Genomic DNA, 12,176 nt, shown 5'->3' on the forward strand with positions numbered 1-12,176 from the left:
CCAGTACACTTCCTGGTTTTCTGATAGCCATGTGCCTTAGGAGAGCCATGGGAGGTGATAGGGGAATAAAGCCTAATTCATCTAAATGAATCACGATAATGCCATTCTTGCTAGTGAATGATTCTGTGACAGTCATATGATACAATTCTAGCAAAAGTGACATGAAGGGAATTTCTTGGGGACTTCTGGGAAAGAGTTTCCTCACTTTTAAAACGAGATGTCCTGGAGAAAAACAGTTTATCTTTCTGTCTTTGGAGTTTGTACTGATGCTAGAAGGTACTGCAGCCATTTAAAACAATGAGTGTCAAGACTGACAACAAGTATCAACACACTGAGGAAGACAGAACAAAAAGGTGGAATAATACGGATTCTTGGTGACATTATTGAGCTACTGAGTTTCCAGTCTTGGAACGCTTTACCTCAGGACTTCCACATTTGTGAGATAATAAATATCTTTATTCTTTGAGCCATTTTCTTCTAACAGATTTGTTATTTGCAGTTGAAAATATTCCATGTGATGCAATAGCCCAAGTTCTTTGCTCAGTATCTTCCAAAGGCACTATTTTTTCCAGAGAAAAAGAACCTATTAAAAAAAAAAAATCAAGTACAAATTGAATGGAACAATCACAATAATTTTACAGTCTTACTCATTGGCTCAATATAATAATTCTACTTGTCCTTATTATTATTTGTTTTTAACTTCTTTTTTACCTCGCCCCAGCCCCTGGTAACCACTAATCATCTTTTGTCTTGGTGAATTTGTCTATTCTAGATATCGCATAAAGGTGGAATCATGCAATATTTGACGTTTTGTTTTGGCTTATTTCACTTAGCATATGTTTTAATGTTCATCTGTGTTGTTGCATGTATCAGATTTTCATTTCTCCTTATAGCTCAATACTCCATTGTGTGTATATACCACATTTTGTTTAGCCATTCGTCTGTTACTGGGCACTTGGATTGTCTTTACGTTTTGGCTATTGTGAATTTTGCTGCAGTGAGCATTGATGGTGTACATGTGTGTGTTTGAGTCGCTGCTCTCAATTCTTGTGGGTATATACCTAGGAGTTAAATTGCCAGGTCATATGGTAATTATATGTTTAACTATTTTAGGGACTGCCAAACTGTTTTCCACAGCAGCTGCACCATTTTACATTTCCACAAGCAACGTACAAATGTTCTAATTTTTCTGCATCCTTGGCAACTCTTGGTTATTTTCTTTCTTTTTTTTTTTTTGTTAATAACAGCTGTCCTAGTGGGTATGAAATGGTATCTCTTTGTGGTTTTGATTTTTATTTCTCTAATGGCTAATGGTGTTGAACATCTTTTCATGTGCTTACTGGCCATTGTGTATCAACTGGCGAAATAACTGTTCAAGTCTTTGCCCATTTTTTAATTGGTTGGTTAGTGTTTTTATTGCAGAGTTTTAATTTTTGTGTGTCTGTGTGAATTCAGCTTCTTTTAAGCTAATACCTAGCTTAATAAAAGGCAGCTAGATTCTCACATCTATTTCTGTAGTCTATTGCAATTTCACCGTCTTAGTTATCCCAAAAAAAAAAAAAAAATTTTTTTTTTTTTTTTTTTTTTAGTTATCTAATGCTGCTGTAATAAAAATACTATAAGTGGATGGCTTTAACAAACAGAAATTTATTTTCTCACAGTTTAGGAGGCTAGAAGTCTGAATTCAGAGCACCGGCTCCCGGGGAAGACAGTTTCTCTCTCTCAGCTCTGGAGGAAGATCTTTGTCTCTTTGAGCCTCTGCTCCTGGAAGATCTTCATGTGGCTTGGCATCTGTCTTCCCCTGTCTCTGTTTCTCTCCCTTGATTGTTTAATCTCTTTTATTTCTAAAAAGAGATTGGCTCAAGATACACCCTAATCCTGCCTCGTTAACATAATAAAAATAACCTACTCCTCATTGTCATAACCTACCCTACATTGAAATAAGCACAGCCAGAATGCTCCTCAGAATCCAGAATGGCGAGACTTTGTCTCACATACTGTGGACTTGTTACCAGGAAGGACCAGTATCTGGAAAAGGACAACATGCTTGGTAAAGTGGAGGGTCAGCGAAAAAGAAGAAAACCCTCAAGAGGAGGTGGATTGACACAGTGGCCGCAGTGATGGGCTCAAGTGTAGCAATGATTGTGAGGACGGCGTAGGACTGGGCAGTGTTTCGTTCTGTTGTACATAGGATCACTATGAGTCGGAAACAACAACAACAACAATCCTGCCTTATTAACATAACAAACAACCCATTCACAAATGGGTTTATAACCACAGGCCAAAAAAACCAAAAACCAAACCCAGTGCCATTGAGTTGATTCCGACTCATAGCGACCCTACAGAGGTTAGGATTTACAGCATATATTTTGAGGGAACACAATTCAGTCTATAACAGTCACAAATCTTATATGTTCTGGAAAACTCTACTGTACACTTGAGAGAAAACTAGAATGAAAAAGTAAAATAACAGCTTAATATCATTATGAAAATAGTTTCGATCTCACAGGCTCTGAAAAAAATGTCAGGACTATGCTTTGAGAACTTTTTAGCTCTGGTGTGATCTATGAGAAGAAAATTATTTCCTTTAATATGCCAATTACAAATTAGCCTGTCATTCTGAAAAAATCTTTAACAATGCCCAAGACTTTCTTTATAAAGACCCATAAATGGAAATGTATGCTTGCAAATAGATGACTGTATCTGTGATAATTAGATCAGATACAGTTTTGTATATAAACACTAAAATCTAATCAAAAGCCATCCATTGGTGGTACATATGTGACATTAACTACACTTGGAGTAGGCAGATAGAGTACAGAAACCCATTAGGATATACTTATGGAAAATTAAGATCTTAGATCACTTGTCTTTGATGTATTAGAAAAGAAGCAGAACCAGATCCTACTTGCAGAGTTTGTTTACTGTACTCATGAGAAATTAGAGCCAACAATCCTGGTTTTCAGTGACTTGATATGTTTCTGTACATGGGCCAGTTTCCGCATATGGACCATAACACAAACACACTATACACATGCCTTCCTGTATTAGCTTAGTATTTAGATCAACTTGTAACCTTACTTCTTTGAATCTAGAAAACATACTCCAGTTTGAGAGTATACCACGGAATAGAGCAGATTATCACCTAGCCAGACACGGAGCAGGTTAACCCTGCTGTTGTTGTATACCGTTGAATCAGTTCTGACTCACAGTGACCTGATAGCCAGGCATAGTCCTGTGTTTCCTGAAGCGTTGCTTTCCTTTTTTCTCTGCCCAGGTAGAATTCAGTTTACTTTTTCGTGAAAAAATTCAAGTTAAGGAAATCCAACACCAGGTACTTTGAGGCAAAAGATTGCTTCCTAAGAATTTACATATTTTTTTTCCCCTTCAATGACGTTAGAACCTAGGCTTCCTGCTCACACAATAGGATTGTTAAATAAATCCAAAGTGTTTCTTGGTTCCTCTTTCTTTCGTGATAAGCAATCTCATTTTTGTCCTTTGTTTTTGTAGTTGGTTGACAGGACAAAATGGCTTTTGCCTTCAGTCGGCCCAAGCTTAGAGAAAGCAGGGACTGTAAGTGTATAGTAGGCCCTCCATAGGTGTTTGCGTTATTGAAAAAAAATTGCTTAGGAACATTTTTTTGAAAAGGCACATTTCATAGACTTTTCTGCTTCTTTTCTTGGCTTGAATGCCTTTAGTGAATGATCATGCCATCTGTTTACAATCAGAATTTCAGGGATGAGGAAGAAAGCAATTTGGGTGAGAAATCATTGCTGTAAAGTACATTCTACACAATTGCCAAAAACCATTTTCCATGCCTATTGCTTCGAAAGCCATAGCATTACTCATCTCACTGATTTCCCGTGCTTCCTCATTGTCTGTGAATCAAGTAGAGATGCTGGCTTTTTCCTTTTAAAGCTTTCCAGCAGCTTATCCCAGGGCTTGCTAACCTATCTAATTTATTTAATTAACAGATTTTCCATTGCAGGTTTAATTTGCTATTACATACCTTAGGTGGGGAAACCCTGGTGATGTAGTGGTTAAGTGCTACGGCTGCTAACCAAAGGGTCGGCAGTTCAAATCTGCCAGGCGCCTCTCGGAAACTCTATGGGGCAGTTGTACTGCGTCCTATAGGGTCACTATGAGTTGGAATCGACTCGACAGCACTGGGTTTGGTTTGGTTTTGGTTACCTTAGGTGGTAGTTGTTAGCTGCCATTGAGTTGGCCCCAGACTAATGACAACCTCGTGTGTTACAGATTAGAACTGCTCCATAGGGCTTTATTGGCTATAATCTTTATGGAATTAGATCACCAGCCCTGTTCTTCCATGGAGCTGGTGGGAAGGTTCGAACCTCCAGTCTTTAGGTCAGCAGCTGAAAGCAAATCAGTTGTGCCACCTAGGCTCCTTTATACTAGATACAGCCAAACTGAAGTTTGGTTAAGATTTACATCATAGGAAATCATGAAAAGTATTAATAAAGACCAGGAGAGAAGAGCATATAGATTCATAGTGCAATAATTGTGTGTATATGCACTTGTGTGTAAGCACATATACACCCTCTCCACACTTATTGTCATGGTTAGGTTCCAAAGATCAGGTTGTTGTGCAAAAATCAATATTGTATGAAAATGTAGAATGACCACATCAGATCACAAAATTGAGGATGCCTGTATCATTACACAACTGCCAAATTACATCATTACATAACTGCCAAATTAAATCATTACATAACTGCCAAACCACTGAGAATCATGGCCCAGCCAAGTTGACACTTAACCTTAACCATTACAGCCAGCCTTACTCTTACCTTGCACATCGGTATTTGTTACTGTCAGATGTATGTTGTCAGTGGGCAGAACAGTTGGATAAAAAATTATCTTTAAATGAACTTTAGTAAGATTGACCTGTTTTGTTGTATCATCACAATCAGCATACAGAACGGTTTCATCAGTCCCCCCAAAACACCCTCATCTTCTCTGTTGGTAGTCACAGCCTTTTTCCCCACTCCAAACCTTTGGCAGGTACCAATCTGTTTTTCATCGCTACTATATTTTTGTCTTTGGGAGAGTGTCATACAAATGGAATCATCCAATACATAACTTTCTGAGTCTGGCTTCTTTCACTCAGCATAATGAGATTTTGAGATTCATCGAAGGCATAAGAGTTTAGTTGTACTGTGTCCTCCTGTCAGCACTTAAAATTATCAGTTTTTTTTTTTAAGTAAACTTTTTATCTTGAGATCATTGTAAATGCACATGCAGTTTTAAGAAATAATTTAGTGCTCTTTACACAGTTTCCTGCGGTGGTAACATCTTGCAGAACTACAGTACAATATCACAACCAGGATATTGACTGATACAATGAAGATGCACCACATTTCCATTACCACAAGATTCCCTCACAGTGCCCTTTTATAGCCACGCTATTGAGTAGTTTGATTCCTCCAACTTTATTTCTGTTTCTCGAAATTGTTTTGGTCATTTCTAGTTCCTTTTCCTTTCCATGTAAATTGTAGAATCAGCTTGTTTATATCTACAGGAAATCTTGCTGGGGATTTTCATTGAAATTGCAATATACGGATAAATTTGGAGAAAATTTATATCTTGAGTGTGTTGAGTCTTTGAGTCCATGAACATAGGATGTCTTTGATTTCTATACATCAGTGTTGTATATTTTATACAACACAAGTCCTGTACATTTTTATTTTTCCAGTATTATACCTATTTCTTTTCTCTCTTTGGGGGGGGCAGGGGGTAATTGTAAATGGCATTGTATTTTTAACCTTGGTGCCTACATGTTCATGTGGCATTGCTGGGTCATATGGTGATTCTGTGTTTAACTTTTTGAGGACTCCATTTCATTTTTGTTATTAATTATTTGTCTTATTTTATTGTTACATTAGGGAAGGGACCTGAGACATACTGTAGTATCTTTGGGGTCCTTAAAAAAATAAAACAACCCAGACTGAAGACTGACTTCTACTCTTATTCTTTGGCTATTTCTGTATTCTTTTTATTACCCTGATAGCTACTGATACTTAAATCACTTGAGAAGAGCCACAGGCTAAACCATGATATATTTTGAAAAATTGTGAGTTTTATTTATTCATAGTCATTACTTTCCTAGTCACAAATTTACCTGTGATTTTATTTACTTAGAAAAAAGAAAGTGAATGCCTGCAATTAAAAATTTTGGTGCTTCGAAATGAACTGGAAAGGCAGAAGAAAGCTTTGGGACAGGAGGTGGCATTACTGCATAAGCAGCAAGATGCATTACAGGACAAAGGTGAGTAGAAACATTTAGTAGTTTTTCTTTGTTCTTTTCCATAGGCTCAAACAGTCTTCTGTGAGTTCTACTCTGTCCTATAGGGTCACTATGAGTCGGAATTGACTCAAGGGCAGTGGGTAGTGGGCGGTGGGTGTGCAAATATGATAGAATTTTCTTTCAGTTTTTAAAGTGTTACATACATACAGGAAGGTGCATAAATCCATAGGTGTACAGCTTGATGACTTTGCACAATGTGAACATACCCATGTAACCAGAATTGCCAGGACCCCAGCACCCAGAAGCCTCCTCATGCTGCCTTCCAGTCACTGTATCTCCAGTGAGGCTAATCATTACCCTGACTATAAGACCACAGATTGGTTTTGCCTAATTTTGCACTTTTTAGAAATAGAATTATATATTATATACTCTTTGTGTGTCTGACTTTTGTTCAACATTTTTGTAAGTTTCAGCCTTAACCTGCATGTAGTCAGTTTATTCATTCTAATTGCTGAATGGAACTCCATTGTATGAATACGAATTTATTCACTCTTACTATTGACGGCATTTAAATAATTTCCATTTTGGGGCTCTCATGAACATCCTAGTACATGTTTCTTAGTGAGGATTTTTATGCATTTCTGTTGGATATAAATCTAAGAGTAGAACTGCATTGTCATAGAGCATGCATATGTTCACCTTTAGTAGATCGTATGAAAAAGCTTTCCAAAATGTTATTGACCATTTACCTACCTTTCAACCAGCAGTGTATCAGAGCTCTTGTTCTACCTCTTTGCCAGCTTTTGATACTTTCTGCCTTTTTTATTTTATCCTTTCTAGTGGGTATGTGTTAGTATTGTGTTATGGTTTTAATTTCTATTTCTTCGAAGACTAATGAAGTTCTGTACCACTTCATTCTTTATATGTTTATTTGCAATAGAGATACACTCTTTTGTGAAGTACCTGTTCAAGTCTTTTGCCCATTTTTTTTTTAGTTGGTTTGAGTTTTTAGGGGGTGTGGGAGCTCTTTAAGGAGCACTGATAGCACAATAAGGAGCCCTGGTGGTGCAACGATTAAGCGTTCAGCAGCTAACCAAAAGGTCAGCAGTTCAAACCTACCAGCTCCTCCATTGGAGAGAGATGGCAGTCTGCTTCCTTAAAGATTTACAGCCTTGGAAACAAAATGGGGCAGTTCTCCTCTGTCCTTTAGGGTCACTATGAGTTGGAATCGACTCAATGGCACCTAAAAACAACATCAGGAGCTCTTCATATAATACATTTATGGATTTTTTGTTTGAAACATGCATTACAATTCCATTCTGCCGCTCTGTTGCCTGCTTGTTCACTCTTTAATGATATCTTTTAATTAACAGAAATTCTATTTGATTAGTCTTTTCCTTTATAGGTAATGCTTTTTGTATCCAGTTTAAGAAGTCTTTGTCTTAAACTTAACTGAAAGATGCTATTGGGTGCTTTCTTTTAAACTTCTACTGTTTTGCATTTATATCTAGAATTCATTTTTGTGTATGGTGCAAGATAAGAGTAAAGTAATTTTTTGTTAACATAGTCAGTTGACCCAGCACCTTTTATGGAAGATATCTTTTTTTTTTCTCCATTGCACTGCATTGTCAGTTTTGTCAAAAGCCAGATGACTATGTGTGTGAAAGTCTCACAGTACTGTCTGTAGCCATCCTAGTGGGTATGAAGTGGGGCCACATTGTGGTTTTGAATTGTGTTTTTCGAATAACCAATTATCTTGAACATCTTTTCATGTGCTTATTACAGTTGATCTTTGTATGTTAGTTTTATATCTAGGGACCTTATTAATTCTAATAATTGTTATGTTGTTTTGACTTTTCAGTGTACATAATCTGTTTACCTGCAAATTATAATATTTTAATTTCTTATGTCTTTTATTTGTTTATTTATTTATTGCCATATTATACCGTGTAGACAACCAGTACAATATTGAATAGATGTGGTGACTGGATATATTTGTCTCACTTCCAGTCTGTATTTCGCCATTAAGTCTGACATTTACCGTAAACTCTTTTGTGGTTCTTATTTTGTAATTTACCTTTTTTCAGGTCCTTTACCCATTTTGTCATTTTGTATGACTGTTTTTAAAATAAATTTGTAGGAGCTCTATGTGTGGGTTTTTCTTTTCAAACATCAGTTTTATTGAGTTGTACTTCACATATAATCAAATTCATCAAGTTTAAATACACAGTTTGATGAATTTAATAAATATAATCATTCATGTAGCCACTGCCACGCTCAGTGATACAGAGCATTTTCATCCCCTAAAAATTCTTTTTTGCTTTTTTGTGGTCAATCCCTTTCCCTAACCTTTAACCTCTGGCTGTTACTCATCTGCATTTTGACCTCATTTTGACTTTTTCGGAATTTCCTGTAAATGGAATCATAGGATGTGTACACTTTTATGCCTAGCTCTTTTTTACTTAACGTAATGCCTTTGAGATTCATCCATGTTTTTGTGTGTGTCAGGAATTCTTTCCTTTTTATTGCTGTGTCATATTCCACTGTACGTGTGTACCACGATTTGTTTATCCATTTACCTGTTGATGGACATTCGGGCTCTTTCCAGTTTGGGATTATTATAGATAAAGCTACTGTAAACATCTCAGTGTAACCCTCTGTGTGAACGTACTCTCTTGGGTAAATCACTAGGGATAGAATTGCTGGATTTATAGTATATGTTTAAAAGAAACTGCCAAGCAGTTTTACATTCCCACCAGCAGTACATGACAATTCCATTTACATTCAGACATTTTTAATTTTAGTCTTTCTAGTGGGTGTGTAGTGGTTTCACAATGTGGTTTTAATTTATATTTATTTCTCTGATAACTAATGAGGTTAAGAATCTTTTTCATACTTATCTGTTATCTGTATCTCTTCTTTGGTGAAATATCTGTTTAAAACTTTTGCCTATTTTATTGTTGAGTTTGCTTTTTTGTTTACCAGCTATGTGACCCCACCCAATTACTTAGTTTCATCTCTAAACGGAAGCTCAAAATACTTATGCCCACACTTGATTGAGTTTTAATAGCTCCCAAGTTCTGCTAATGCTGCTGGTCTGTGAACCACACTTTGTGTAGCATGGATCTGTATGATGATCAGATGAGTTGTTTTTTTTCCTGTATCACACTTTGGTGGGTTCTCTATCACTTAAGATAAAGCCCTGACTCAAGATGACTTACAGAGGCCCACCTCAAACTGAATACTTCAGCCATACAGAACTTCCTTCAGTTCATTAAAAAAGCTTTGCTGTATGTCACCTACTGTCTTAGTTATCTAGTGCTGCTATAACAAAATACCACAAGTGGGTGGCTTTAACAAACAGAAGTTTATTTTCGCACAGTTTAAGAGGCTAGAAGTCTGAATTCAGGGTGCCAGCTCTGGAGGAGGGCTTTCTCTGTCCACGCTGGGGGAAGGTCCTTGGTGATCGTGTGGCATGTGTCTTCCCCTCGTGTGCTTGCTTGCTTGCTTAATCTGTCCTTTTGTATATCAAAAGAGATTGACTTAAAACATACCCTACACTAATACTGCCACATCAACATAACAATGAAAACCCATTCCCAAATGGGATTATCACCACAAGTATAAAGGGTTAGGATTTACAGCACGTTTTGGGGGGATGCAGTTCAATCTATAACACCTAAATTCAGGCCTCTGTTGCTTTCTCCAGAAAACTGTAATTGACTCCCTTCCCCTTCTCCTTTCACCGCTAACTCCCAGGTTAGGTGTCCTGCTGTGTTTCCATAGCACCCTTGTGGTTTTTCCATTATAGCATTGTCATCCTTACTTTGGCTCTTCCTCTAGACTGTAATATCATTGAGGATCGGGACTGCCCAAGTACTGCATGAAATACTCATATGCTTTGTGCTTGGTATTGTGCCTGGAACGTTGTAAACACCCAATAAACACCCAATAAGTGAATGATAATACTCATGGTTATCAATCTAATGTCATGGGAATGATTGCTAAAGAAAGAAGACTTCTCCAGCTTCTAGTTCAGCATTCGTTTGGAAATACTGCAGAAGAAAATACGGTGATACCTGCAATAGGTGGAACACCACCGAACTGCCTTCTTTTTCCAGGTCATAGAAGTTTTCCACCTTTGACAGGGCACAGTCTTATCACTTTTCTATTGCTCATTTTAGTGGAAAATATTTGAGTTTTCCTTCTCTGTCCGGTTTCCTCCTTACACAGGTTCTGGCTTTTGCAGGTGTCACTGTATTGTTTGGCAGTGATTGTTAAAAGCTCTCTGCATTCCATTACAACTTGCCTATTTGACAGTTATAAATGAGGATCTGATTGAATAATGTCATTTAAAATCATGAGACATTGTGAATAAAGTCCGTTTTTAGTCTTTGTCAGAATAGTTCCAAATAAATTGTTGTTGTGTACATACACCCAAGACTTGCTTCAAGAGGCTTCATTTTCTGTGAAAAGAAGCATTTTTTATGGTGTCTTTGCAGTACCAGCAACTTTTGCTATACGTGTTCAAATTGCCTACTAACTGTAGCATGTATTTCTGTATATCTTACCTTTTTTCAAGATCACCAATTTTCAACCGAAATCACTATAGGGCGTTAGGGGCTTTTGCCTTTTTCTCCTGTCGTTTTTTAAAAGTTATATTTTATTGAGTTTTTGGTGAAAATTTACACAGCAAGTTGAGTTCCCGTTTGACAGTTTCTGTACAAATCGTTCAGTGACATTAGTAACATTTATCACAGTGTGTCAGCATTCTCTTTAATTGTGTTCTGTTTGTTCCATTTCCAGTACTCTAGTTTCCCTGCCCCCTTATCTCTTCGTCTTTGCTTTTGAGGAATTGTTCACCTTTTGGTCTGATACTGATGGTTTTTAAGGTAATATCCTTTATTTTGTGTGCCACTCTGCTGTTTCCCTTAAAGGTGATCTCAGGGGACAGGCTCAGTTCTAGGTTTAAAGAGTGTCTAAGGGCGATAATCTCAGGAAGTCTTCTACTCTTCACTGTTCCAGTTTGGCTTTTTTTTTTTTAAGGATTTGAGTTCTGCTCTGTGTTTTTCTCCCATTCTACCCAGGACCGTGTATTGTGAACCCTGTCAGAACGGTCCGTGGTGGTAGCCAGGCACCATCTAGTTCTTCTGGTCTCAGGGTTGATGAGATTGTGGTTCACGTAGACTTATTTCTTCTCTGAGCTCTCGGTTACCTTCTTACTGTTTTCCTCCTGGTGAGTAGAGACAGTAGTTATGTCTTAGGTGGCTGCCTGTAAGCTTTTAAGACTCCAGACACCACTCACTTCACTAGGATGCAGATCATGAGTTTTGTTAGCTTCTGCCTTTTTCTAATAAGAGGACCAATAATAACTACAATGTTTCAAGTATGCTGCTTGTCACTATATATAAACCCATTGCCGTTGAGTTGATTCTGACTTATAGCAACTCTGTAGGACAGAGTAGACTGCCCCATAGAGTTTTCAGGGAGCGGCTGGTGGATTTGAACTGCTGTCCTTTTGGTTAGCATCCTTAACCATTGCACCACCAGGGCTCCATATCACTGTATATAAGTGATATTATTTAATTGTTACAGTAACATTATTATTTACATTTTACTGTTGAGGAAACTCTGGGTCAGGGTCAGAGAGGTTAGCTAGCTTACTTAAGTTGACACAGCTAATGAGAAGTGAAGCTGGAACGTAAAATCTTTTCACTGATCCCAAAACTCTTAATTATTGCATTAGACTATCTTTTCACAAGTAGTATGAGGTATGAAGCCTATGAAATACATATTAGTCGAGCAAATGTTGCAAAGCCCCGAGATGTCATCTAGTCTGTCACCAGCCTATAAGCAGGGGATTTCTATCCCATTTAAGAGACTGAGGTGTAATAATAATTGCTAATACTTA

The 12,176-nt window shown here is 37.4% G+C and overlaps 1 protein-coding gene across 7 annotated transcripts in view; it reads left to right on the forward strand.

Moving 5' to 3' along the window:
- Positions 1-12,176, forward strand: part of UVRAG (UV radiation resistance associated) — a 295,043-nt gene that overhangs the window by 126,066 nt on the left and 156,801 nt on the right. For all 7 annotated transcript variants that reach the window (XM_023538911.2, XM_023538913.2, XM_064288716.1 and 4 more), the window contains one exon: positions 6,160-6,286. In XM_023538911.2, the coding sequence (XP_023394679.2) occupies positions 6,160-6,286 (127 nt within the window). The remainder of the gene's footprint in view (positions 1-6,159; positions 6,287-12,176) is intronic.

The sequence above is a fragment of the Loxodonta africana genome, chromosome 7 (genome assembly GCF_030014295.1).
Source record: "Loxodonta africana isolate mLoxAfr1 chromosome 7, mLoxAfr1.hap2, whole genome shotgun sequence".
In the NCBI taxonomy this organism is placed as follows: Eukaryota; Metazoa; Chordata; class Mammalia; order Proboscidea; family Elephantidae; genus Loxodonta; species Loxodonta africana.